At 37.9% G+C, this 27,818-nt stretch overlaps 2 protein-coding genes across 9 annotated transcripts; one reads left to right on the forward strand and one right to left on the reverse strand.

Annotated features, from left to right (window-relative positions):
- RTF2 (replication termination factor 2) lies at positions 1-27,818 on the forward strand. Of its 3 annotated transcripts, none has more exons than XM_061441252.1 (9): positions 1-108; positions 1,175-1,269; positions 1,374-1,467; positions 1,662-1,801; positions 2,944-3,022; positions 19,060-19,173; positions 22,621-22,675; positions 22,762-22,854; positions 25,284-27,818. In XM_061441252.1, exons 1-9 carry the CDS (start codon positions 40-42, stop codon positions 25,463-25,465), a joined length of 921 nt encoding a protein of 306 aa, XP_061297236.1. In that variant the 5' UTR covers positions 1-39; the 3' UTR covers positions 25,466-27,818. The 3 variants fall into 3 exon arrangements, with proteins under 3 accessions (XP_061297236.1, XP_061297238.1, XP_061297237.1); XM_061441254.1 differs by having other exon boundaries at positions 22,621-22,663; XM_061441253.1 differs by lacking the exon at positions 22,621-22,675.
- LOC133262287 (beta-1,3-galactosyl-O-glycosyl-glycoprotein beta-1,6-N-acetylglucosaminyltransferase 7-like) lies at positions 8,709-15,951 on the reverse strand. Of its 6 annotated transcripts, XM_061441308.1 has the most exons (7): positions 15,877-15,951; positions 15,504-15,614; positions 12,879-13,006; positions 12,331-12,425; positions 10,536-11,567; positions 10,002-10,097; positions 8,709-9,292 (listed from the first exon to the last, which is right to left on the reverse strand). In XM_061441308.1, exons 5-7 carry the CDS (start codon positions 11,509-11,511, stop codon positions 9,066-9,068), a joined length of 1,299 nt encoding a protein of 432 aa, XP_061297292.1. In that variant the 5' UTR covers positions 11,512-11,567; positions 12,331-12,425; positions 12,879-13,006; positions 15,504-15,614; positions 15,877-15,951; the 3' UTR covers positions 8,709-9,065. The 6 variants fall into 6 exon arrangements, with proteins under 6 accessions (XP_061297292.1, XP_061297295.1, XP_061297290.1 ...); XM_061441311.1 differs by lacking the exon at positions 12,879-13,006; XM_061441306.1 differs by lacking the exon at positions 15,877-15,951 and having other exon boundaries at positions 15,504-15,832.

Below are 27,818 nucleotides of genomic sequence, written 5' to 3' on the forward strand. Positions count from 1 at the left end.
AGGAAGTGGACGCGGAAACGCTGGGGGTGGGGGAGCAAGATGGGATGCGATGGTGGCACCATCCCCAAGCGCCATGAGCTGGTCAAGGGACCCCGCAAAGTCGAGAAGGTTCGAGGGGGCTGCGGGGGGCGCTGCCGGGAGCGCGGCCTGGGCCGTCGGGCCGGCCTTGTGAGCCTAGGCCCTGCCCGCGGCCGATGAAGAGGCCTTGGGAGGGCCTGGTGAACGCCGCCCGGCTCGCTGTGGTTGACGGTTGGCAACGGGGGGGAAAGCGCTTGTCTGTGGGTACCGCCTCTTGGTCTGCATCTATGGCGCTAGTGGCAGTTACAGCGGAGATCTGTGGCTGTCCTGGAGGGCTTTCCAGGCACAGGGCAGTCTGCCTTCACCTAGAGGGGTGGTGTCTGATGGTAGTTTAATAGTGTGGCCAGACTGGGCCATTTCAGCATTCCGTCTGCCTGTATTCTGAATGGTGCTTGGGCTCTTTTTGGCTGATGTTTTAGGGTAATGGATATACAATGGTATCCTCTGTGCGTATAGGTGGATGAAAGTTGGGGAAAATCTCACAAGAAGCATTAGAAAGCGTAGATAAACTTTGCATGCTGGTGTAAAATAAGTAAATAAAATCCTTTTCCTCTCCACACCAGGCTATTGGAGTAGGTGTGAACCTCAGCCTTTCTTTTATGGCCTTATCTGTCATAAAATTTGTGGATTTAGACTGGAGGAGCAGGTAGCAGCCTAATATCCCCATATTTGCTTTTTTTTTGCTATCTTGGTCCTTACAGGGAGTGGATCTGGTAGTTGACCCAGGCAGGGGGGAGATGCAGAATTAGAGGGAAGAGGGCAATGGAGAAAATGTGAAGACCAAAAAAGAATAAAGAGGGAAAGGGACAGGTGGAAGTGCCAAAAAATAGGAAATCTGAGTCAGATGAGGGAGATAGGTCCCCAGTCCCATAATGCAGGAAAAGTTAATAGAGGTAAACTCTCAAAGCTGATAATGAATTTTGCTAAAAAGATTTGCTAAACCCATTTAATGGGTAAGCTTTGAGTGTAGAAAGTAGGTTTGGTAAGATACCTGCAGATTTGATTAAAGCTCCAAGTATTACTTGATTTTTATGGTTAAGTAATTTGCAAATACAAAAGCTATTTTTAAATCACGAGTATATTGTTTTTCCTTCAGGCTGACAAAAATGCTGAATTGGTGGCAAAATGGCACTACTGTGCTCTGAGTCAGGAGAAGTTGCGTCGCCCCATTGTGGCCTGTGAGCTGGGCAGGTATGAATGTTTCCTTATAGATCACTGTAATAAAAGGTGCTAATTTATTATTGAAAGAATGTTATGAGAATCAAATATGTTTACTAATTTTTTTTATATTGCAGGTTGTATAATAAAGATGCCATCATTGAATTTTTGTTGGATAAGTCAGCTGATAAAACTCCTATGACAGCTGCATTACATATCAAGAGCATCAAGGTAAACAGGTTGTGTCAAATAGTGAAGAGTGCCATGAAAGGGAAAACATGCAGCAAGACCTCAGTTTGCTTGTCTTCTTAGCGTACACTAAAAGTGTTAAAAATTGCAAATCACACTAAAAAAATCTTGGGGAATGTTATCATGGCTTAAGAATGATTATTAAATAGCTTAAGACTTACATTTTTGTTTTTCAGAATGTAACAGAACTAAAGCTTGCAGATAATCCAGGTTGGAGTGGTGATAAAGAGAGTATAAAAGGTGACAAATATGATGACATGCAGTCTGCCCGCTTCATATGCCCAGTGGTGGGATTAGAAATGAATGGAAGACATAGGTCAGTATTGAAGTTTCTGGATTTTGTTTTAAAAGTCATTACTGTGCTAAACGGAATGTAGAGTAGGTAAAAATGTTTGAATTAATGGTGTTGCAAATCACATGTATGCTCAAGCCTTTGTGGGGAATATTTGACTTCAAAAGGAGGGAATTGAGACTGCTAAGTGTTCTGTCTTTTTATATTCAAGAGGATAGATAAAAAATTAACCCTTTCATAAATTAATTTATACATGCAGTAAAGGAATACAGAGGGCAATGTTTGCAGAGAAAAAGTGACTAAAAGTTGTTTGGGGGCTTTACTGTGTGCATCAACTGAAATTTTAGGTGCTTAAAAATGTATTTTTATTGTTGTTTCTCTGTGGAAACTTGCATAAATCTGAAAATCCCTGAAAGTTTTTAAAAAGAACTTAAAACATTATTTAAAATTAAATAGAAGATTTGGAAAACAGATTTTGCTTACATAAGAAATTGATAAAATTTTGTCTTTATAGATCAAAGGAAGTAACAGAAGACTATCTGGTGCTGAAATCCTGTTTACTTCTTAGTATTTGATGCCCGAGATACCTTTTTGCATTAAAGGAGAGGAGCACATATATACACATAATAGGGAGGGCTGGTTATGTGAGTGGGAGATAATAAACACTTTAGTCTATGTACTGGATCCTGTACTGTGAGGATGGTGAGTCACTGGCACGGGTTTCCCAGAGAAGCTGTGGCTGCCCCATCCCTGGCAGTGTTCAAGGCCAGCTTGGCGCAACCTGCTCTAGTGGAAGGTGTCCCTGCCCATGGCAGGGGGTTGGAACTGGATGAGCTTCAAGGTCCCTTCTAACCCAAACCATCTGTGACTCTGTGACCTGTATTGACCTATAGCAAATGTACCAAAACATCTCAAAGTGCATTTGTCTTGCTAAGATCCACTTGAGAGATTGTCGTAAACCCATGATGAGTTACACCGAGAATGAAATAACAAAATGTGTTATGGTTTAATCTATTTAAAGATGCCGATACTTTGATTAGCTGCAAGAATTTGTAAAGAAGTTGGCTGTGTCCTGCTAGCTCATTGCTGTGTTGTTTCTGTGTTAAATCAGCACTGAATAGGGCTTCTTAAAAACAATTGTATGTCTTGTCGTCTTCTCTTTGAAGGTTTTGCTTCTTGAGAAACTGTGGCTGTGTGTTCTCTGAACGTGCTCTCAAAGAAATTAAATCGGAAGTTTGTCATAAGGTGAGTTTTTCATCAGCTTTAGTAGCAGTAGGGTCACATCTGACCTCCACAGATAGATACACAGATACATACATATGAGTGTATGTGTATGTACATATATATATATATGTACATACACAGTTGCATTCACATCCACTATTGTAAAGCTTGTTTTTTTAATCTGAATTTTGTTGAGGGATGAATGTAACTTGATTATTCAATGCAGGAATGTGATGGTTTGGCTAGTCTGATGATCTTATAAAAACTAAATGAATCCCACATGTTTTCTGGATTTCTTAAATAATCAGTATTTAGCACAGCCTCATGTTTGCGTGTAAATGTTTTCACACATGTTGATCCTTCACAATATTCAGAAGGACACTTTTAGAAATAGTGAAGTGGATATAATATAACTTAGTCTGTCATCTTTTCATTACTGGACAATGGGGGACAATGCTAACCACCCTGGAGAACATGTTTTAGTCCACATTTCCTTTGAGCAAAGTTGAAGAGTGATTTGGTAGATTTTTGGATATACACCGATGATGTTCTCGTTCTCCATTGGAACCAAGAAGGGACCAGAACTCTTCTAAATAAGATCATGGGGAACTGGTTGCTGTGTGTTCTGGTAACTTAACTGTTTGTATCTGAAGTGCTAATTAGCAGCATTCCCCCAGCACATTCTATGTTTATGCAGCAATGGGGCATATATAGTAAATTAACTGGAACTGGAATGAAGAAAAAAATAATAATTGTCTGTTATACATATGCTAGAAATAGAGTTTTTTAATTTAATAAATAGAATCCTCTTGTAATCCATGCTCTTTCAAAGCACAAAAAAAGTAAATGCAGAACGTTGGAATGTTGTAGATTGCCATACGCACATTTTTACTGGTCCTACCCACTGTATTTTAAGAATTGCAGTATTGTTTTTGAAATGAAAAGCAACCTGAGATCCATGTGGACTACAGTATTACTCTTTTCTTGCCACCTTCTGCCTGCCAGTGTGTGCCCAGATGCCCAGCCCTAGGTGCCCCTGCCACGTCTGGACATAGAGGCATTATGTGACTTCAGAGAGCAACATGATGAGAGTAGTTAAAAAATAATTTAACTACTGTATTTGCTTGTTTATGCTGTGTTTTCCATTCTTTTCAGCTAGCAGAATCTGTTTTCACTTCATCCCAGTGGATGAGGTTTATAGCATGGATATAAACTAAAGAAGTGTCAGTCTAAGAGCTGTGTGCCAGTTCTCCACTACGAGAAAGCTCTTTCAAAACAAGATATTCTTGTGCATTAATTTTGTCTGTGAGCCTACAGAGCACTCCTGATAGTCTGCTAAATTGTAAACAGCAAGTTTCCCAAAGGACTCTGTCAAACAGATGCTGTAGTGATGCAATGAAAACATTCACCAGAGAATACAAATACCCAGCAGCCCACACAACAGTTCTGCTCATATACCTTAAACAAGATCTTCTGAACTAGATAATGAGCATATATTTACATGCTACAAGGTGCATATCGCAAAACGTTGTGCTTTGTGAAACTGGCTTGCTCCTTTTGCAGGCTGCCTGGCTTCGCTCATGGAGATGCTTACTACTTTGTGGGAAGCCCCACAGACCAGCCAGTTTTTTCACTGCTCTGTTTTCTTCTCAGGATTTTTTCTGTTGCAGCTCATACAAGAAATAGAGCAATCTGTTTGCGCAGTGATATGCAGGTCACAAAATAAGTGTTCAGGAAAGAGCTGAATTCATATAAACATTTAGTCTTGTTCAAGGAAATGGAAAACACCGAGATGAAGAATTCAGCATTTCCGTAGTACTAGATTTGAAAGGCTTTATGGAGTCTAGGTACAGGGAGGATGAAGCAGTCTTTCTATTGGAGTTCTCTTTAAAAAAAAAACACATTTTGCCTCCACAGAAACTTACATAAAGAGCTGACAATATTAAATACATGTATTTATCTGCTTTACTGGAATTGTTAAAAAGACTGTACTGGTACTAGGGCATGGCACAAGAATGTGAAACTGTCATGGGTGGAGGACTTTTAGTAAGGCAACTGTAATTGTGTGAGGCCTTTTTCTAAGTGATGTGCCTCCCTTGGAAGTAAACTGTTGTTTCTCAATTCACATCTTAAGTAGCAATATACTGAAGGATTCAAGTTGAAAAAAAATAACGCTAAAGTGAGAAACCCTAAGGCAAGCAAACAGTCAGACACTGTAGCAGTGTTGAGGGAGGCTTTGAAGGGTCTTGCCAAAATACTAAACTCCCTGGCCAAAGGCTTTTTGAAAGAGCAATGAGAATGTTTTTATGGTGTTTTATGTTGGAGAGTGAGCTTGTTAGATGAAGTAAGTGCTTGGGACAAATTCTGAAGCTTCTAACTATTTGGACTGAAAAAGAGCTTTTTCTAAAACACAGCAACTTATGAGTAGAAAGAAAATATGGAATACCTGTTTACACAGAAGCATAGTTTGTTTGAGCCATGTTTTTGAGGTTTTGTACAGCAAGAAGAAAAAATGTTAACTCTGTACCAAGTCACATGCTAAAATGTGCAGGACAGGGCTTCCAATCAGCAGAAAGGGAAACAACTTTGATTCCAGATAAGAATTTGGTGCTATATATTCTGCACAGAAGCCCTGAAGATCAGTAGTTTTCTGCTGCCTCTTGCTTCCTATTCTTCAGGAAGAATTACATGCGACATGGCAATTGAAACTTGTACTTTTGAATAGGACATTCTTACCTATTGTTAATTCTCCAACAGACTACTAAATGAAAAAAACCAGCAAGACTGTTTCTACTTGCTCTTTTTGTGTTTGATGGGATCTTGAAGGCTGTAAGTTAGTGCTCATCTCTGTTGGTCCATTGATTTTGGTGGGGCCAAAGTGATTAAATGTTTTAGAATTTCTGTTCTAACTGGCTTCCTGGTTCTTCCATGGGCAGTTTTTGGTGCCTGCTTGTTTGGAAGTTGCTATTTGACAAAGTTATGCCTGTAGAAATGATGCAGTGAAAGAAGTGCCTAGGAGTGCATGGCATCTATTTAACTTCATGTTTTGGGGTTCAGAAAAGCCACTGTTGCCAATTGTTAGTGTTGAGTCCCCTGTCTAAGAAGTTACGATTGCTGTAGTATGCTAGAGGTCATTTGGAGATGGGACAGTGGTTATTGAATCTGCAGTGGAAGCCCTCTGGGGAGTCACTCTGGAAGTTAAGGAAAAGATTACATTTTAAAGCATAATTCCTTACATCACTTGAAATTTATTTTAGAATTGTTTTTGGAGTCAACAGACTCTTAATACACACTTGAAATAGTACCCTAACTATTAAAGTCTGCCATATAAAACAATCACATGTTTAACTTAGATACAGAGCTATTGAACATGTGCTTTTTGAAACAGAAATTATGTATGCATCTTTCAGATAGAGAGTAATGTGTATGCAGTATGTTACAGAGCACAGTTTTTCCTTGAACAAAGTCACTTTGACACTGCTCTTAGATCAATAGTCACCAAAAGTTAGTAAACATTGGCTGCTGAGATCTAAAAGTTGGTTGATATAACACGTACAGAACTCTGTGAATGATTTTTATGTATGTTTAAATGCTTTCAGCTTTTGACAGTTTTATTAATTTGTTTACCATTGTTAGAAGTAAAAATTATCTCAAGACTATAATGTGGTCATGGTCACTCAGTTTAATGTGTAGAATACTGCTTCTTAATGACTGACAATGGGGTGGTTCAGTTATGGATTTTCTGGGGGTTTATAGATGTAAAATTCTGTCTAAGATACAAAATCCTTTAGGAAAAGTGGATCACACTCCAGTGTGGTCAGACTGATCTGGGCAAATTCATACCTAAATTATATTTTAAGAGGGCTATTTGTGCAGATGTTTTTTCCCAGTTTGACTTGTTCAGTTTCTGCAAAATAAGCCCATGTTATAGAGCACCTTGTTACTGACTTTATCCTTCTAATTCAGTTCAGAAGCTATACACAACAATTGTTCTGTGTGATGCTGATGAAAGGTAAAAGCTGGATACTGCATTTGCTGCGCTTTGGAAGACAGCATGGAGTGGATTAATGCTGGCAGTGCCCTTCTGTGGGTTGGGAGTGGTTTGGAGATTAATTATGAATATTGCTATGATTAATACGTGCCAGAGACCCATTAGCTTCACTAATGGTTTTTACAGGGGCTCTCCACAAGCTCAGTGTGAGCATGCTGCCTGGCTCTTTTTCGCCTTTCTTTTTTATTCCTTGTATTTCCTGGCATAAAAAAGGCATCTCCAGCAGTATTTAGCAACAGAATAAGTCCTGAATTATACATGAAACTGAATACCGGCCTTTGGGTTGATATTATAAGTTTTTATAACTAACTAGATTTATTTATTCTGGATAAATAGAAAGACCAGATGGGCTTTCTTTAGGTTAAAGTTCATTTGGAAGAAATTTATGTTTCTGGGAAATTCGTGTGGGAAAATGAGCAGTGCAGTTCCAGGAACCTGGGAATAAGTTTGTAGTAGGAAGCTTTCATGTTCTATTGCTGGGTTATTTGTTGATGTTTGTTTGTTTGTTTGTTTGTTTGTTTGTTTGTTTGTTTTGGAAAACTGCTTAATCTGTAAGTCAGTTTTCTTGTAAAAATTGACTGATGTTTTGGATGCATGTTGAAGCTTACATCTAAATTGCTCCTAGACCTGTATTAATACCTTGTATTTTCTAATCAAGTGAGCTTATAAGTAACAGGCTATATTTTATTAGTTGCCATCAGAGTTCAAGCAAAATAACTAGTAGTTTATTTGGGTTTGCTGGAATGATACTTTCATCTGCATTCTCACCAAAATGCTTCTAAAGGGAGATGAACAGTTTGAAACAACTTGTCACAATTCAGGTTTCTCCTAGTCTCTTTCTGTCAGTATCTCCTAACTAAAGACTTTTGGAGACAGAGTGTAGAGATGGTCTTATGAGACTTTTAATCCTGTGGAAGAGTTGTTATATTGTAGAAAAGACCACCACCTATATCCTGTTTCCTTAAATCCCCCATCTTTTTGGCTTGGTGTCCTTCATAGTCTTGAAGAGGCAGGAGCAGCGCTTGCCTGGAAAAGGGCTGATCCTTGTTCATTACTGTTCCCTGGTTATGCCTGTGTTGTGTATTGAAAAGCACTTCCTTAGTATAGACCAGCAAGTGGTGCTTTTGGTCTGCAGAAGGTTTGGGAAATGAGATGCTTGTCCCAGTGTTATTTCCAGTTGTTGCAGACTTGTTGCAAGGTCAGGGAAGTTTGATTTCCCTCATGTACACTGGGGTTGAAAGACTGCTTTCACTCCATTTTCCTTTGTTCCCTGGTCTCAACTTTCCTATGTCTACTTGCCCTAAGCCCCTGCAGAGCTTACAAAACAGGGACTTAAAGGATCACAGGATCTCTACTACTGTTTCTGGCGCACAAACACACACACACACACACACACACACACACACCCTTTACATTAGGAGTAAAGCCTGACCAGGGCAGGAGTGATGTTGCCATGCTACACAATGAAATTAGAGATGCAGCTGGCCATGGAAAAAAGAGGGGAGAGAGAGACAACACAAACCAACAAAAAATCCTCAGTGAAATGGGCTGTGTCTGAAACCAGCTGTCACTTGCATATCTACAAGCTCTGAAATTTTAGTCATTCAGAATAATCTGGTTCATAATACATACAATAGACATGACTTTAATTTGTGCTTTTCTTTTATCTTTCTTTGGTCTTGCATCCATTTTATTGTTTTCATACTGGTTAGTCCTTTTTTTGCCAAGGACGCAAGGAACACGCATTTTTCCAGTTAAATGTATCACTTAAAGGATTATGAAATTCCCCCTTGTCTTTAGTAAATTATAGATTCAGACATCTCATTTTCTTTGAGAATTAACCCATTAATTGTGGCTGTTTATCTTACTGTAATAAATAAGAACTGTTTATTTCACTGGCAAGCTGGTAGTACAGTATTGTACTTATGCTGTAATGCACAGAGTGAAGTCTATGGCTAAGAATGTTAACATTTCTGTCAGTATTTTGAACGCTTGTTTAGATGTTAGTTAAACTCAAACATTCAGCTTCATGTTGAAGTAGTTCTCTTCCTGAAAACGCCAGTGATCTTCGATGGGGACTTCTGCCTGGTGCAGTACTTTAAGCCTATAGCGTCTCTCTAGGCAGTCCATAACAAGTGGGTATGTTGCAGGCTCAAATTTGTTGGCAAACAGATGAGGTGACTCTATAATCCACTGCAAATCCCCTAGTCCGTAGACACAAATGTCTCTGATGTAATGACCTGCGAAGACAAACTGAAGTTATCTGAAAGCAGCAGAAAGTTGAACAGAATAATAGTATTGCTCTGTAGTGTTGTTAACAGAACTTTTTGATTTCACATAGAGCATCACAAAAATATATCTGTAGGATAATGCTAGATCTTAAACATGGAGGCAAGAGTTTGCTTTTGTATTTTACACCAATGGGTATGTTACTTCCAGCTCTGCTTAATACTGTGTTTCGTAGTTGGACATGCTGAAGTTCTGATCTACTACTATTTGTATACCTGTTTAACCATGGAGTACTTCACTGTGCTGAGTTGAGACAGTTAAACATTTTGTGGTTTTGGATGTGGTCAGCACTGTTCTTTATTATTGTTCCAATTGAAGAAGACTTAATCCAATGTTGATGAAAATGCCTGGCAGGCATGCCTGTCAGAAAAACCCCTATCCTTCGCTGAAAACCGATCGGTCAAGTTAATGCATTGGTAATCGGAGGTTGAAAGTAAGTTGTCAGTATATGGATACTGTGACAGTCTTTACAAGAGTATGTCAGAAGCTATTTAGATTGGATACACTGGAGTAAGGTGGCTTTCAGTTTTGATACTTCCAAAATAAGTTATATGTGACCAGTGAGGCACATTTAATACCCCCTTTAAAGCATAATGTGTAATTTGCCATTAATGCTGATCAGTGAGTCACATTTGAGTTCATTACTGAAATTCACATTACCTTTGCAGCCTTTGTGTATAGTTCCTTCTTGATCTTTCCATTTAATGGCTCGTATGTTTCCTTCCCAGTCTGCATGTGGTGTAGCCCCTGGAGCATCTTTAAAAACATAAAGTTCTGATAAGATTTCTTTCTACTTATTAGAGGGAAAATTCTCACTGCTGAAGACTTAACTGTAGTCATGTTCAGTATTTATTTACAGATATTTGCATCATTCTCAGCTTTATGAGTTTTAATTCCTTGAGAGCAAGAGCTTTCATGTAACAAAACCCCCTCCTTTTTAATCAACATTATTCTAGCTAATGGTCTGCATGTTAAGTAGTACTTTTATGGAATCAAGCTTTGTTTCTTGGCTGTCAGATGTGACTTTCTGAAAGGGCGGCATCAAGGCTGGAGAAATTACCATGTTTATGCAATGTGACTCAGTTAAGCGGTGGTGTTAAGCTCTGAATTGGAGCTCACTAGCTCTCCATATCAGAGGCCTTACAGTGCTGTTGCTCCAGGGGTTATGCATAGTAGAAGTAACATACATCTTACCATTTAAGCGATTCAGTGTGACCCAGTAGTGTTCATCCGGGCTGTATGTGTCTCTTGACCATTCAAGCAAATCTTTTGCACGTGCATCAGTCAGTGTAAACTCTACAAATTCTTTAGTGAGTATGTAGTAAGCACTACCAAAATATATAGTCAAATTATATGGAGGTTTAGCTTTTGTATTCTTTGTTGGATACACGTATGACATTCCAGAATGTACATACTCCTTGTAACTAACTTGTGTCCTATGTTTCATATGAAGTGGTTGAACTACCCCAGGAGTCATATTTTTACCATTCCATTTACTTTTAATGTATTGTATAATGTCTTTGTTTGTTTTAATGGGATAATCTTGCCCACATAGATTAATAACATAATTCCACTGAATTTTGGAACGAACTAGATCTCTCATGCAGTTAATATCAGCTTGTAATCTTGAAAATCCTGCATAAACAACATTTTCTCTTTTTGAGGAAAGAAAAATATTTTCAAAACAATTGACGATGTTTTGAACAGCAGCTTTATAATCCTGTGATGACTTCTCATCAACATGTATGCAGTAAATATTCTGAGGCATATAAATAGCTCTTAGCAGCTTTACAAACATTTCCAGCTCCTTGTGAATTGTAATAATGTATGCCAAGGAGAAATTCCCTTCTTCATCTGACAGTGGTCTTGTGATAAAATGCAGTGTCTTCAAAACCACAGAGCAGTTGCATGAAGTCTGAATGCAGCTGAGTATTTTAGGTTGGTAGGTATTCTGGCAAGAGTTTCCAATTTTAAAGGCAGCAGTTTTCCCTGCAAAAAGAGCTGAACAAAGCTCATCCGGGTAAAATCCACACTCTGCTATATTTGCATTAAATTTTTGTTCATTTGGCCCTTCAGAAAGTATATCCTTCAGGTAGATGAAAGTGTAGATGAACATGCAGACAGCAATGCAGAGTAAAAATCCTGATTTTGTTGCATCAAGTGGGTTCATCTTCTATTTTCCAGATACTGTCTTCTCATTGTAGTTGAATTAAGTGTTCAGTTTATCTGAAAGAAAAAGTGAGATAGAAAGATGGAGAGAACCTTTTGTAATTTATTAATAGGTGACATGTTAGTGATGTATCTAAATGTTGAGATTACTCTTTCCAGTTACTAGGAGGAACTCTGTGTGCCCATGCTCATGCTGCAGTGTACTCAGCCCTTGGATATGGTACTTGCAGAGCCATGAAGCAGTCTTTCTAGGACAAACAAAATTATCCAAAGAACCAAAAATGGCTTTTTATGGTTCATTAGTTGATCAAGGAGGAGGGCTAATCCATTGGATACAGCCTTCTCCTCTGAGGCCAGGTATGTCTCAGTGGGTGAGTCCGGTGATGTGGGTTGGTCAAGGTCTAGCTTTAGAACAGGGCAGATTTGTGAGCACTGTGTGCTGGGGGACAGCTGCTGCTGAGATTTCCTGAAGGCCTAAGAAACCTTAAGTTCTCCCAGAGGACCAGAATTAAATAAATTAAATCAGCAAAAAATTTATTAAACAAGCAAAAGGAAGAGGCTAAAATGTAATCCACAAAATACACTGGGTTTTATCTTTATGCAGGCAGCAGATGAGATTTCTCTGCCATCTTTGTATTAGTGCTTTGGAAAACAGAACATGGCAGACAATCATTTCTTATTTTCAGCATGTGTGCATATCGAGAGTTAAGTGCATCACTGCCAGGGTTAACATTGAGATAACTGTAGTTTACATCAGTATAGGCACAGGAGTTTTTCCATTGTGATTTTTTTTTTTTTTTTTTTTCCTCCTCATGTTTACCTTATTGAAAGTCAGAAGAATGAGAGTGCAGGGGTACTAAATCCCACAGCAGTTACATGGAGGCTTTATCCTTGAAGCATTTGGTATAGAACTTCCTAGAGAAAATACCGGGGTGGAGGAAGGGTTCAACTGCCATTAATTGTAAGAGTTAAATTAAGACATTATTTTTCTTTGTTCAGTGAATTTATTTACTGTATTTCACCTGTAAATGTTTCATGCTTTGCAGCTATCAACATCACAACATACTTGGTTTTACATAGGGAAAGAGAGCAATCTGCGTTTATAAAGAGTGCTGTTGTGGTTAGAAGGCTCTGGGGTTTTCATTAGAAAGAAGATGATAATTCTTTTAATGAAAACTCAGTATACATCAGTCTTAGAAGCTTGAAAATAAAGAGGGGATTTTCGTTTAAGTAGTAGAAATGAGACATAAAGTTCAAAAAGCATTAAGAATACAGCGTTTGAACCAAAGAATGGATACTCTGTATTACCACAATTTTAAAATCTTATTAGGCTTTTGGGAAAGAATGTATTTATTTAATTGTCCTTACTGGTATGCACTGGATTTCATGCTGGAAGAATGCCTCTTTTCCACTTGGCATTCCAGAAAGTGGAGTTGAACGTTAGGTGGAGGGTTCATCCATTTTGCCTGTATGTTCTGTCAGTACTGCTCATCAGTCTGTGTTGGATGAATAGGCCAAAGAAAAACATTAGGAAATCAGGTCCCAGGAGAATGTATTTTTCTTCATGGCTCCCAAGGGATACATTTACTGGGTAAACAAGGTTGATGTGAGTCTTTGATTCCTTTGAAGAAAAGCTTCAGCAGATCAAATCCATGTCAACCTTTTGGTATTGTGCAGAAAGTAGGAGAAAAGGAATGCCACCAAAAGGTGAAAGCCAGGGGTTTGCAGTAAAAATGACGTACGCCAGTGCTGTGGCCTGCTACCAGCTGACTGCTGGAGCCAAGAATAGATTTGCATATGGCCATGATGTGCCCAGTGGCAGAAATTGGGAAGAGGGAGTGTCTGTTCGGGAAGCACAGATTTTCATGGAGTCAGAAAAACTAATTCCAGGAGGAGCATTGAGGTTGCTCTGAATTAATGAATGTGATGAGATCCCTATGGTATGTCACAGGGAATGTTCATTCTGGACATAAAAATTACACTGAAGGCACTGGGCAGCTGTAGAAATAACAGGGACTTTATACCCGCTTAGAATATAGAACATCTGTACATGATGATGTACATGAGCATGCTCATCGGGTTTTTTCCTTAAATACATCTTTGTGGACAGGTTGCAGAGGATAGTTCCCTGGGGAATCAAGCTGTTTGTATCACACACTTAGATTTTTTTATTACCCTTCAGGTAATAGCTTCCAGGGATGTTTCAGGTTGTTAAGTGTTTACTATGGATTTTTCCTATTGAACCATGAGGTGTTGAGAAGCTGTATTTTGCATGGCAGCATGAAAGTACACAAACACCATGCTATCAGGTAGGAAGAAATAATTCCTTCTCCGGTGTTAATATGTTTCTGGGGAACGACTAAATGATGAAGCCTTGTCTATGAGAACAGAACTTGACATCTTTTAGCCTCAAGATGTATTATAGAATGAAAGCATTGATTTTTCTGTTTTTACCAGATCTAGAGCTAGAATTGGTGCTGTTAGTCCAATTGCATTTGAAATTTGCCACTTAGAAGAATCCTTTAGCCCCTATGCTGTTGTTTCCTGTCAAGGACTACACTACTGTATTTCTGTATTTCTTCCTGCCCTTGGAGAGCAAGGTGTCATACTGTTGAGCAGATCCACTGTCCAGACATAATCCAGTCTGTGATATCTTGCCTTTTAAATTTTATTATGCAAGAGTGCCATTATAGGTATTTATTGTTATCAGAATGCATTTGAAACTCAACCTTTTCTATGTTACAGACATTTTCTAAATCTGGAGGGTGAAGTTGTCTTAATTTTTAGAAGTGCTGAGGTAGTGGCTGACACTGTAGGGATTTTCAAGCAACTTTGTGATTGCTGTTATGGATATTACTTAACAGAAAATTGTTGTTAGGCTAAGCTCTTCCACCTCAATTAAATAGGTAAACTGGAGAAAAGTAGAATTACGTTTATGCCTGAAAAGAAGCCTGTGAAATATCTCAGTTAATCCAGACCCCATTAGCTGTGTACTTTGCTCCGCAGTTCACAGTAGCAAATCATTTTACATTTTGCAGTTCCTTCCTGCCCCAGTGTTTTGGGCTGGATTATTTCACCTCTAAATACTCTATTTTGCCTGTACTCTTTGTATTTGCTTAATATTAAAGCTTAGATTAAAATGTAAGCTTTGTATTTGCTTAATATTAAAGCTTAGTTTAAATTGTAGTTCTTAAAGCTTCATAATTCAGTGAACCAAACAATTTAGGAATACATCATTTTTTTAAAAAATGGCTAAAAGGTATTAACTGCTCCTTCCCAAATATTTTATGTCTGTTTTTTGTCTGAAAGGGGTTTATACAGGCATTAGTATAAACATTTTATGAAGAGGTGAATACTAATTTGGTCCTTTAAAATCTAAATGTTAAAAGTCAGCGCTTTTAACTGCTTTTTACTTTGCATTTTTGCTTCAGCCTGGGGAAGTGTGCTGAGCCTGCTTCTGTGTTGTGATGTATCAAGTAAAACAAAATTTCTTCATCAAACCTAATTAACCCTGCCTTAGAAATGTAACATTATTCTTCCTTAAAAATAGTGTATTGGTGTTTACTGGTATATACTCAACAGATTTATAGAGCTTTTTCCTGTCATTGTTTTTTGTTTTCATTGTGTATTTGACTTTATAACAGTTCCAAACAAGTACTATGAAAGCTATTTAAACCCTTGAGTTAGAGGGTATAAAAATGAAGTTGAACAGAGCATAACAAGTATTCCTAAGTACTGTGATTTTTATAATGCAAACGACACCAATAGTAATGACCTCCATCATACACTACCTCTATGACAAAGTAAAAAAGAAATGAAGTATTAACCTTATGGCACAGTTGAGTATTTTAAGTGAAATAATTAAATATTTCTATAAATATAATAATTAAATATTTCTGAAGTGAAAATATTTGATTTACAAAAATAAAAATGTGTTTTAATAGAGGAATAGTAGAAATCTGAAGCCCTGCAATCTTATTTATCCAGTCTTACCTTGTATGAAATTAGCCAGGAGACGGCAGCATCATAAAAATAAATGGAGAGTCCCATTGTCCTTCAGCAGAATTCAGACGGTGTTCTTCATTCTGTCGCTTGTGTGGGGATCTGGTGTAAGTGAAAGGGGTTAAACATTAACGGGAATGTTTTCATTTAGGGCTTCATCTGGCTTCCCGCAATGCTTAGCATATTTATTCTGCAGTAATGCTGTTTGGCTTCAGAAATTTCCTCTGCTTCACAGTAATGAGTGAAAACTTTAGCTTCTCTAAATTCTGTTGCCACTCTTTCTCAGACAGCCTTTAAAGGACCGAAATCAGACTTTCAAATATGTAGAATACATTGCTGATGATTATAAATAGTATTGCCTTACCTCAGAGGCTTTAACCTCTGCACTGCTAACCGAGCATGCTGGCTGATGAGAACTGGGAAAGAAACAGCCCTCTCCTCCTCCCCCGAGTTCTTAACTGTTTGCTTGCTGAAACTTTCCAATTTGCAGCAAATAAATATAGCAAAGAAATGCCTCTGGTCATTTCTAGTAGTTGGAAGCTTAAAAGATAAATGAAATGCCTCATTCTGAAACAGAATAATACTACTTTTATAAAGATTTTTAGTAAGTGAAAGGCTCTTAATAAGTGAAAAGTTAGCATCTGAAATTTGCTGGAATTGGAAGGTTTGGGGTTTTGGAAGCAAGTAAGAAGGCTGGTGTATTTTGGACATGTTCTGATAAAAATAGCATGTTGGTCAGAAATAGAGAGAAAAACCTTGAAGTAAATTAAGGCACAGCTGCAGGTGTGGCAGTTACAACATTATCATTGACTCTCGGGGAAGCTCTGTGAATAGAGGCTTCTGCTTGGACAGTGGTTTTGTAGGAGATGCTACAACTGCTGCATGAAAGTTTGTGTTCTGTGAATTAGTATGTAGGAGACTTTCCACTTCTCCCAAGTTATCATTTAGTCTTTGACCCATTGTATGTCTGAGTAGGGTGGCAATGTCGAAAATTGTGTTTGTCAAATATTGTACTACTGTAAACATCTAGATATACAAAGATACTTGCCTGCTTATTTGTAAGTCAATTTGTAATGACTGGAGTAGTCATGGGTGGAGCTATATCTTAGATGCTGTACCAAAAAACTCCTAAATTCACTGTCAAAAGTAGTTGGCCTCAAAAAATGAAGTACAGTTATTGTCTTATGTAGCTGAAATTTAAGAGACAAATGTAAACTTTAGAATTCAGGAAATCATTTTAAACTAAGATTTCATTATTACTAACAAAAATCATGTGTTTTATTCTCTGAGAAAGGTAAGAAACTATCCTACCAGATTAAAATGACTTGAAATTTAGGTCTTCATTATTTGAAAAAGTAATTTAGCTATCTCTTTTACTAGTTTAAAAGATTAGATTTATGTCAAAATTAATATCTCCTTTACAGCTCGTAATACCTTGAATCTTATAAGTTTACGCCTTTGGGTTGTTTTCTGGTTTTTGGGTTTGTTTTCTTTAAAGTTGATATTGTGTGTGTGTGTGTGTATGTGTGTGTGTGTATGTGTATACACATGGGATATGTAGGGTATGTAAATTTATGACTGTCAGACTTCGGAGACTTCTTGATCATATTTGAACAGCCTTTAATTCCGTGATGCGAGCATGTTAAGCCATTTAGATATAAGCAATTTTGAATGCACTTTTATAATTGGACTCTGGAAGGCCTTTTAGACAAAATCCTTGCTGCTTGTTCAGCATCTCCTTCAGATAACATCCCACTCTTATTCAATTACAGACCGAATCTTGCATTCAGATCTGCAAGCTGCTGGTCTAATGCTTTTGTCCATTCCTGAGTAGTCTCCAAGTTCAGTCTCATTTAGAAATATCTTCTATTAAAGTGCTACAAAAATATAAAGGAACTACAGCAGGTACCTTCCTATGTAGTTAATGTCCCAATATAAACAAGGTACAGCAAGGGAGACCCTGTGATATCAGACATACACCCCAGAAGACTTTAACCTGAAGGAGCAATCTTTCTAAATTTGCAAAACTGACCACTTGTGTTCAGATTCATTTTGAAACAAATTTAAATACATTTTAAAATCCATATTTAAAATTAAATACATATTTAAATACATTTAAATAAATGTGTTCATCACCGCAGACTGCAGTCAAAGCACTGTCCCTGTGTCCTTTCATTTGTTTAATTCCTACTGCAAACCTTTGTTTAGAAAACAGAAGAGTAGTGACAGAGGTGGGGTTATTAACTGATCTTCCACATTAACAGAAAGCTTCTGGATTTAACAAAATAACAAAAAAAAAAAAAGGAAAAAGAAATTGAGATCTTAGAAAATGTTATAGTCAATGTACTGACTTCGCCAACTGATCAAAAATGTGCACAGTGAAACATTTGTGTCTTCAATCATAAAGCAAATGGGGAATTACATGAACCACATTACATGCATTATCCAGATTAATTACAAATATACTTTGAAACTTGGCAGAGTCTAATAGATCAGATGACTGACAGTGAGGTAGCAAGGCTGGGTTAATGAATAATGCTGCTTTTACGACCCCTTTTCATCCCCAGAGTCATTTAAAAAATAATCTTTTAAATAGAAAAAAAGTCCAAACAAACCAGGTTTTGCTGTCTAGTGTTGGGGAGAAAAATTCCCTCATGCTGTCTGCTCGACATGCAGAGGAATAACACCTTTGTCATTGTTCCTAGTCAATGCAGAGGAATAACACCTTTGTCATTGTTCCTAGTCAATGCAGAGGAATAACACCTTTGTCATTGTTCCTAGTCAATGCAGAGGAATAACACCTTTGTCATTGTTCCTAGTCAATATAAAGAAACTGCTCCTGTCAGATGTTACTCCTTGTGTTGAAAGACAAATTCACGGCATAACACTTAGGTCTTTATGAAATGCATTCATAACTAAAACAATATTTCAAAGTAATTTAGTGTTTTGGTTTTACCTATGGGGTTCAGAAAATTGAGTAGATTGTAGATAGGAGTACTTTGTTTAATCTAGTCACTGTACATTTCATGCTAGTAAGACAAGGAACCCACGGATGGAAAATACACAATGGGACCTTTCCTTTAAAAAAAAATAATAATAATTAAAAGTGTTGGTACTCATAATGAAATAATTTGCAATTTTTGTTACTAATGGTACAGGCTTTGGACAAGAACAAAATATTTTCCTATATATTTTTCTTATAGAGTTTTCTGTGCAGATTGATATGTGAGCTGCTTTTAAATTGGTTATCAAAAGGTCATGATTCACTAGTAAGATGAGTATTTATTCTACTTTTCAAGAAGGAATGCTGCCAATTGGTATTATTTTGCTCTGTGGTAAAATCAACTGAGATTTTCCCTTTGACGTTTTAAGTGAGAAGATGTGTTAGACTGTATTAAAACAGAACTATTGGAAAAGACACAGCGGCAAGTGGAAGGGCTGGAGATCTCCTTGGAGAGCTTAAGCACAGTATTAATTCTAGCAAAGGTCAGCCAGCATACAGACCTTAAAAGTAATACTGGTTTTGTCCATTTTTTTTTCCTTTAAGTGTGGTGTTCCCTTTCAAGAGGAAGATGTGATTATCCTTAATGGCAATAAAGAAGATGTGGAAGTATTGAAGAAAAGAATGGAGGATAGAAGACTTAAAAGTAAATTAGAAAAGGTAATATTTTTATATGTTGTTTAAAACAAAATTGAAACAATTCTTGCCGGTAATGCGGTCTGCTCTTAGATTGCATAGTTTTGCTAACCTTTGTGCAGATGGAAGGATTTACTCAGTCAGCTGTGTTGTATCAGTGCTACTTTTTAAAGTAATGGGATTGTGAGCATATTTTGCTAATAGCTTATTGAAGTTGTATGTACTGAAACTGTCTTGAATAGCGAGCGGTGTGTAGTGCTATGAAGATCACAGAATTCAATGCCAGCTATGCTTCAGGTCTTTCTTGAAAGGTCTTTCTTGAAACGAATAGAGATTGTATTAGTTAACTCTAGTAATGAGCAAAATCTTAACCTGATGGCAGGTTATTAGTTGTTTGCTCTCAAAGTATCCTCTGAGGCCAATGTCAGAAACAATACTGGGGTATGTAGATTCCTGGTCTGATTCTGTAAGACCACTGCTGGGAAATTTTTACATACTTTGTGGTTCTTACAGTCCTGGGTGATTACTGGTGATGCTACTTCCTGCCACAGTGTCGAGGTCTTTGCATTTATTTTTGGTTTCAATCTGATGAGGCAAAATGCCATGTAAATAAAGTTGCTGATCTACTCAATGCACAGTGTACTACTCTGTGAAGTAGTAGTTGTTTTGTGGTACAGTACTGTCAAATGAAAGTTCTGCATAAGGGACTTCTTTCAACATTTTTGTGTTGTTCTGAACTGGCATTGCTGCTCTGGAGGATGACAGAGCAAGCAAAAAGTCAGTGTTGACTCAATCCAGAGTGCAGGCATATTTGGTTGACTCTCAAGAGCATGAATCTGACACTTTCAGCCACAGAGACTTTAGGTGGAGGTCGATCATCTCATCCCTATTACTGCACTTAATTTTGCCTGCCTGTAGGATTAGATGGCATACAAATGTTTTCCTGGATTGTTTTGAGACAAATACTTGTTTAATTTCCTATGAGCACATAATTCCTTCTTGTCATGGGGTCTTTATACATCAATACACCATCATTGGGCCTGGGCAATGCAACAAAAGAATGGTTACCCATACAAGTTCTGCTATTCTTTTTCCTCTGTGTTTATAGCCTCTGCATTTAGTATCCTATAGCTTTTTGCATAAAAGCAGTACTGTAAATCTCGTGCTGTCTCTTCAGATGTTTGTGGGGTTTTTATTCCCAGTACTTTATAATTAAATGTTTTAAAGAATTTTACAGATAATTTGATGATAGAATATTGGAGATCTGAGTAGATGAGTAATCAGCCCCAAAAGCAGTGGTTAGTTGTGCTCAATTTTCATTAGGAAGGTAGCCCTGACAAAGCAATGATAGCTTTGGTTCAAGTAAATTGGAATAGTCTGAAAGCTGGAACAAAGCTTACACACAACAAAGAAGTACCACCTAAGTGTGGTGTCCAGTTGTCTTTTACAGTGTTGGCATGGTCGCTTATGGTGGCAGACAAAAGGAAATCATGCTTTGGCCTGAATATACCTTGGCTGAATATGCAAATATTTTGTGTTTGCTTAGTGGAGGCTTACAGTACAGGCAGGTACAGTATTTGCAAATCTCTCAGCAGGTGTCTTGCATTTCATCCTCAAGTTTTCAAGGTTTTTTTGCAGTTCTGCCTTCCTTGCTGCACAAGCTGATGTTTTTGCAGCTAGAACCAGTCTTCTCTGCTGTCACTGGCACTATTCACTTTAATCCAAGATCTGTGAGCTGCAGTCCTGATATTGGAAGACAGTTTCTAGTTTTGGGTCTGTTGGCACTGCTGTTCAGGTGTCTTCCTCCGTTCCTTTTGGCAAGGAGAGAAAGGGGACCAGCTGTATTTGGAGCATGAAGTACAAACTCCTTTCATTCATACCCATGACACAAATTATAAGGAAGGCACAGCTTGCACTAGTGTAAAAATTTATTCAAGCTCAACTATGTCATATTATAATGTATATATACTTCTATATAATATATATGCATACATATGTTTAAAATCTCATAATTCAGGTGCCAGCTACTGGAGGTAACTTTTCTTTGTAAAGCACCCTGAAAAGAGGTTTTTCATGTGCACTGGAGGATCAGGAGATGAAAGTTTGCTTTTTAGAATAGCAACCCTCTGCCACCACCTTCTGGCTAAGCTTTGCAGCAACGTGTGGTACAGCATTTTTTTTCCCTCAAGCATTAACCATATTCTTGGCAGCTTGGCTTTTGCTAATTTTTATAACACATTTCAATTTATTTATTCTCTTTGAGTTTGTGCAGCTTTCTTGACATATGTACACCATTCCAAATGTATACAGTCATCTTTTGTAATAACAGTGCCAATGACTGCTTTAACACATCTTTTTCAGCTTGGCATTTATGTCATCAAAGCCATTAATGGGATTCTTGTTGCTGTTGTTTGGGGTTTTGTGTGCTTTAATCTGGACAAATATAAATTAACTTGGAAAATCTGGTTCACAGATGCTTTTAAAAATTTTAGATTAACTATTTGCATCTTCCCAAGTAGTCCTGCAGCAAAGGCCCCAGTTACTGAAAGTTACCAGCAGGAGGTTTTGTGTTAACTAAATGAAATTAAGTGGATATGAGATGCAGGATTATTCTGGTTTTGTGTTTTGTTTTTATTTTTAATTGAAAAATCATAGAATCACAGAATGGTTTGGGTTGAAAAAGACCTTAAGATCATGTAGTTCCAACCCCCCTGCCACAACCAGGGATGCCTTACACTGGACCATATCACCCAACCTGGTCTTGGACACTGCCATGGACGGAGCATTTACCACTTTGTGGGCAACCTGTTCCAATGCCTCAGCACCCTCACAGTAAAGAACTTCTTCCATATATCTAACCTGAACTTCCCCTGTTTCAGTTTGAACCCATCACCCTTGTCCTATTGCTACAGTTCCAGAGTCTCTCCCCAGCATCCTTGTAGGCCCCCTTCGGATACTGGAAGGCTGCTCTGAGGTCTCCTTGCAGCTTCTCAAGGCTGAACAGCCCCATCTTTCTCAGCTTGTCTTCATATGGGATGTGCTTCCTCCCCTGATCATTCTCATGGCCTCCTCTGGACTTGTTCCAGCAGCTCCATGTCCTTCTTATGTTGTTGTTTCCAGTTAACTGTTCTGTTTAATGTCATTCAATTTACTGTCCTGCCATGTGGGTTCAGAGTATCAGATTACCTTAATGATAACACCCTCCCCTGCAAAGCATACAAACCAAAATACTGCATCCAGACAGTTTAGTTTTGGCCTGCAGAATGTTCTTTAAGGTAACTTCAAGGTTCCCAAGGTTATTATTTTTTCATATAGAAATAATGCAAAAGTGTGGATCAGTATGGTGGAAGGAAAATTTCTGACGTGTAAGACATAAAAATGTAACACCTGAAGTTGTGTGTCTATCAAATACAAGTTTGGAATTGTATATCCTTTGGGTACGTTACCAGATTTCTGTTTGTGTTGTTTCAGAAATCAAAGAAATCCAAGTCAGCAGAATCAGCTTCTCAGCAAGGTACCACTGAAGGTAAAGTCACAGCTCCAAATTCTGTGTAGCCTTCTGAGTTGTGAAGCAGATTCATGATCCCTTCTTTTTTTTTTTTTCTTTCATAGATTCTCCAGGTCCGTCAAAGGCTAAGGATGGAAAGGAGTGTATCAGTTCCAGTTCTGGGGAAAAGAGGCAGGTTACCCTCACCAAAAGTTCAGGTTGGTGTTTCTTCTTCAATCTAAGTTTGAAAAACCTGGGAAAACAAATAGTTCTGTTTTGAAAAAAAAAAAAAAAACAACACTGCAGGAGAGATCCTTCTCTGGCTATTTTGTACCATAGGTTTGAGAAGCTACCCACTCACTTCTTGTCTTCAGGGCAGCCATGATGTCATGGCTCAGTTTTTCAAAGAACCCCCTCTTTCAAAAGTCTATCCTGAAAGTGTGCCTTTCCAAGCTGAAGTAGGAAGTTGCCTTGTGAACATGCACAGATCTCCTTGTTCAATAGAAACTATACTCAGTTTAAGTCTTTGTTAGAGCTTTGCTTTAAAATCTGTGAAATCTACAACACTGACTCTGCAGAAAGTGTATAATGGCTGCTGTTTGGTTTTCCGTATTCTACACAGTTTGCCTTTGTCCCAGCTGCTGTCTATCATCCATCCTATACTCTGAGTAAATAATTCACAGAGTAGGGACTGACTTCTTGCTATAGTCCTAAAACAACAGGTTCTCTGCTTGTGCTTGTGACTGGCAAGTGCTGTAGTGATGCAGATAACTAATAAAAATAATAAATACTTTTCACCACAGTGTATCTTTTATTTTTTCACTCTGAAACCAGCCAGATCTTCTTGTCTATGCCATTCCAATATTGCTTTAAATTGGTGGGAACCAACTTGAATAAATGAGATTAGAGATTCTTACTTACGCAGTGATATAGTCGAGGGTTTGGTATATCTGTTTTATTAGCTAGGAGGTAGTGTGAGGAGAATTGGTAGTTTTCCTAAAGTACAAGTGGTCGAGAAATCTGTTATGGTAGTTTATTTCAGTGAAGTGTATTAAAATGTCCCAAGCTAACAGCTTGACCTTTAGTCCTCCATTTTAGCAGTGGAATGTAACTTTGGGACGTACTGATGTACTTATGCACCTCATGCAGCTATGAGTAAACTCTGCAGTCCTGTAGTCCAGAGGATGGTGCCCTCTCTCTATGATATTACAGAAATTATGTCATTTAATGTCTCCAGTGTTTTCATTCAGAACTATAGGAATGGGTCCATTTTTAAAGTCAATATGAGCTTTCCATGTGGAGTATTCAGTTATGTACATAACAGCCACAGAAAAATTCAGTTTGAAGAAACTAAGAATATTTAAACAATGAACTGTAAATAAACTATGTGAGCAGCTGGGAGAATTTCCATCAGAAATGCCTTACCTGCTCCCTTCTGTCAGTTCTTATAAAGGATAGACTTCTAAGAATATTGCATTCCAGAGTATTGCTCTTGGATATTTAGAAACCTAGTAATTCTAATAATAGTTTATGTATCTTTGTCTTCCAAGAGTGTAAAAGAAAACATGCACCTTTTGAAATGTCAGGTAAATAATTTATGTTTCTGGCAGCAGTTATATTGGCCAGCAAGAGGTTAAGAGGAGAGAAGGGAAAATAAAGGAAGATCTGTGAATTGAGGAATGCCAGTAGCATAGGAATTAATTTGTGAACATGGCACCCTAAGGTTTCTGGACTTGCAGCATGCATATTCATTCTTTCAGATCCAGTATTTGGTAATTCTTTCCAGACAATTGTTGGTGACATTAAAAGCAGCATTCTCCAAAAATAAAAAGGGTCTGATCTATGATGATTCAGGATTGCGCATGCAATTCCTCTGACTCCATGCAGAAGTCGGAGATAAATCTGTTTTCAGACAGGCTCCCTACTAGCTCTTTACATGCTGTTTTGCCAGAGTTGAAGTAAATATGTTGAGTTTCTGCAGACTTTTATGTATTCACTTCTTTGTGCAAGAGATGGCATGTTCTTTTTAAAATAGTCCTTCAACTTTGGAAAACATTTAACAGTTGTTAAGAAGAGGCTGGGGGAGCGGGGGTGTAGCAATAGATGTAATACACTGAGAGAGATTGTATCAGAAACAGAGGGATGGGCATTTTCCTATCCCAAATATGAAATTATGCAGGCCATTGTTATTGGTCATAAATGACTCTGCAAAGAATAAAGGGAGGAGAAAGATTCCCTGGGGACAGTATGTCACAAGTTTAGCTTTTGTCATTTGATAGCTAATTTCTAAATAATACTTCAGGGTGGTGGAATACTTTCATGTTTCTTAAGACAACAGTTCAGAGCCATTTTTCATGTAGAGGGATAAATGTCAATACTGCATTACAGTGCAAGGGATTTACACAAGTAGGAAAGAATTCCTCCCTCTCCAAGATTTCTAAATGCATTTTGAGTATAAATTCTAAAAGCTGTGAACGTACTTGGTGTTGACTATGGTTATGGGATATATTTGCAATCGCCCTGAAAAATGTATATACTTAATCTCTGCACGCATTATTTTTTAATACCTTTTTCCATCATTATTTAAATACTTTTATTGGTTGTAAGCTTTTAAGCCTGCTTCATTCTACTCCTTTTTCTCTGTCAGATAATGGAAATTCATCTGTCCCAGGAAAAGTCAATAAGGCTTCTGCTACTACTACGAAGAGATCCATTGCGGACAGTGAGAAGTCTGAAGCATACAAATCTATTTTTACATCGCATAGCTCAGCAAAACGTTCAAAGGAAGAGTGTTCCAATTGGGTTACTCACACAGCATACTGCTTCTGAAATAATGATGAGCCTGAATGTAACATTCATTACTGCTTTTCTTCCCTAAGGCTTTTTCTATAACTGATACAGAACTTTTGTTGTAATCTGATGCTATCTGGGTTTATGCAGTTTGTAAACTGTTTATAAACTTATGGATAACTAGCAAACTTGCATTAGTTGCAGCTTCTATTACGTAAGAAATAGATCCCCAGAACCCATGCTGTATCAGCAGACCTGATTCTAAAATGGATTATCCGCACATAAATTTTTCTTCTCCCAGTTGGATGCTGTCATTCTTACTCACAGCAGCTAGTGTCCTCAGTAGTAACAGTGAGAGGAGGAGGATCTGCCTACTGTCCTCTTGTGTTATCGTAGAATCAAGAAATGATTGGGGTTGGAAGGGACCTTAAAGATCATCCCGTTCCAGCTGCCTGCCACGGGCAGCAACCTCTTTGTCTGCAGACCAGGTTGCTCAAAGCCCCATCCAGCTAGGCCTTTAACAACTTTGGGCAGCCTGTTCCTCGCCACCCTCACAGGAAACAATTCCTGCCTCATATTTGATATTTGCTGCAACTACAATTATAGTTTTCAATGTATTAGTACAGAAATTCACATTTTTTGTAACTTTCTGACAGCTAACTAGGTAGAGCTAGTATGTTTCTTAAAGGTTCTATAAGTATTTTCAAGTAATTTGCCTTTTGATGGAGTACATGAATGGATAATAATGAAACTGTTTGTACAGCATTCTTCTCGTACATGTTGTTGTAGGCTGTTTTTAATAACCAAGTATTCCCTTGTAAATCGCTATCTACAAAGATGAGCCTGCGATAGCTTTCTGGGGTTTCCCCAGAAAGGTTTTGAGGGTTTTCTTTTTGGGTGTGTGTTTTAAAGTTAGAATTACCAGGTGTGAGCTTTCTTTTTTCAGAGGATCAGAATACAATGGAACAAACTTATGAGTTTCCTTATTTTTCTGCTGAAACAGTAAGGTTCTGTGTAACTCTGAGGAGCAATTTGCCATTTTGAATTTGGCAGCTTACATGAAAATACAAGCATTTGCACAGGGTGAGAGAGAAATGAGTGGTGACAGAACAGGAACAGGCAGATCTCAACTGGCTTTTTAGGGAGAAATAAGTGGGCACCAGTGTCAGGGGAATCAAATCCACTGGTGACTGATGGAGGGAACCGTGCCAGGCTGGATTAGCTTTTGCAAACGTTTCTCTTGCACTTTGCAGGCAACTGAAATGTGCTGCTTTCACATCTGTAGCACACATTTCTGACATAAAGCTCTTACCAGGAAGCAACGACTGCTTGTTACAGGAAGATGCTAGGTTTAGTACTCGCTCAGTTTTGCTTTTATATTTATACTTTTGATCCCTGAGATGTTGATTTAAATGAAACTTGCTCTTGTTGTGTGACCATAATGCTTCATGGTCAGTTGAACTGATAGACAAGTGCTTATTTGGTCAGTGCTACAACAGAATAACTTTTTATGGGCTTTCCTTTGCCCCTTGTATTCTTAGCTATTTTCCAAAGGCAGGAATTCTTTTAAAATGTTAATGTTCCATAGCAGTTCCATAGCAGCTGAATATTTAAATCCAATAATAACGACATGAAATGACCAGAGAGAGGGATGGAACCCTTTCACCTTCCTCTCTTCCTCTGTTAAAATACGCTTTTATAATCTTGGCACAAACTAACCAGAATAGAAATGCAGAAAGTAGGAGGCTTGTAAAACCGCTGCATGATGTTACATTGTTACCTTGTGCATGAAAATGATTCATTATCCTCATAATTTATGTTTAAAACTGTCCCCATTTCTAATTGGCAATAGTGAATTGCAGGTTCAAATGCTGTGTTTACAGTTGTGTAGGTGGTCTCCATGATTCAGGTGTGTTGAATGAAACTGCTAGGATTTTATTATTATTTTGATAAGTATAATTAAAAATTGGCTTGTTGCAGAATTTGTATGGTGGTAAGCAGTTTTGGTTTCCGACGATGGGAATGCCTATATACCTCACATCAAACAGTTTGAGGTTTACTTGAGCTTCCAGGAAGCACTCAGCCATGGTTTGTATGCGTGTCTAATAATCAGCTTTGTTCTCCTTGTTCTGTATTCTTTTCCACTTCATTATTAACCTTTATTAGTTGTTAGTTACAGATAATGAAATTACTACACTAAAAGATATACTGTAGTAAGGCCTTCTTTTGCAGTCTAATTCTGTTTTGACAGTACATGTTAAAGTCCTATTAGTGCTTTATAGGAATGCATTATTCTTCTGTTTAAATCGGTTGTAAATCCTAAGAGGAATTAACTTAATTCTTGTGATCAAGCTATTACTTTGCTAAAGAATACAACACAACATAATATGCA

This window comes from Pezoporus flaviventris, unplaced genomic scaffold, assembly GCF_033815535.1.
Source record: "Pezoporus flaviventris isolate CSIRO_AGI_PZ_B2104156 unplaced genomic scaffold, CSIRO_AGI_Pfla_v1 ptg000213l, whole genome shotgun sequence".
NCBI classification, from domain to species: domain Eukaryota; kingdom Metazoa; phylum Chordata; class Aves; order Psittaciformes; family Psittacidae; genus Pezoporus; species Pezoporus flaviventris.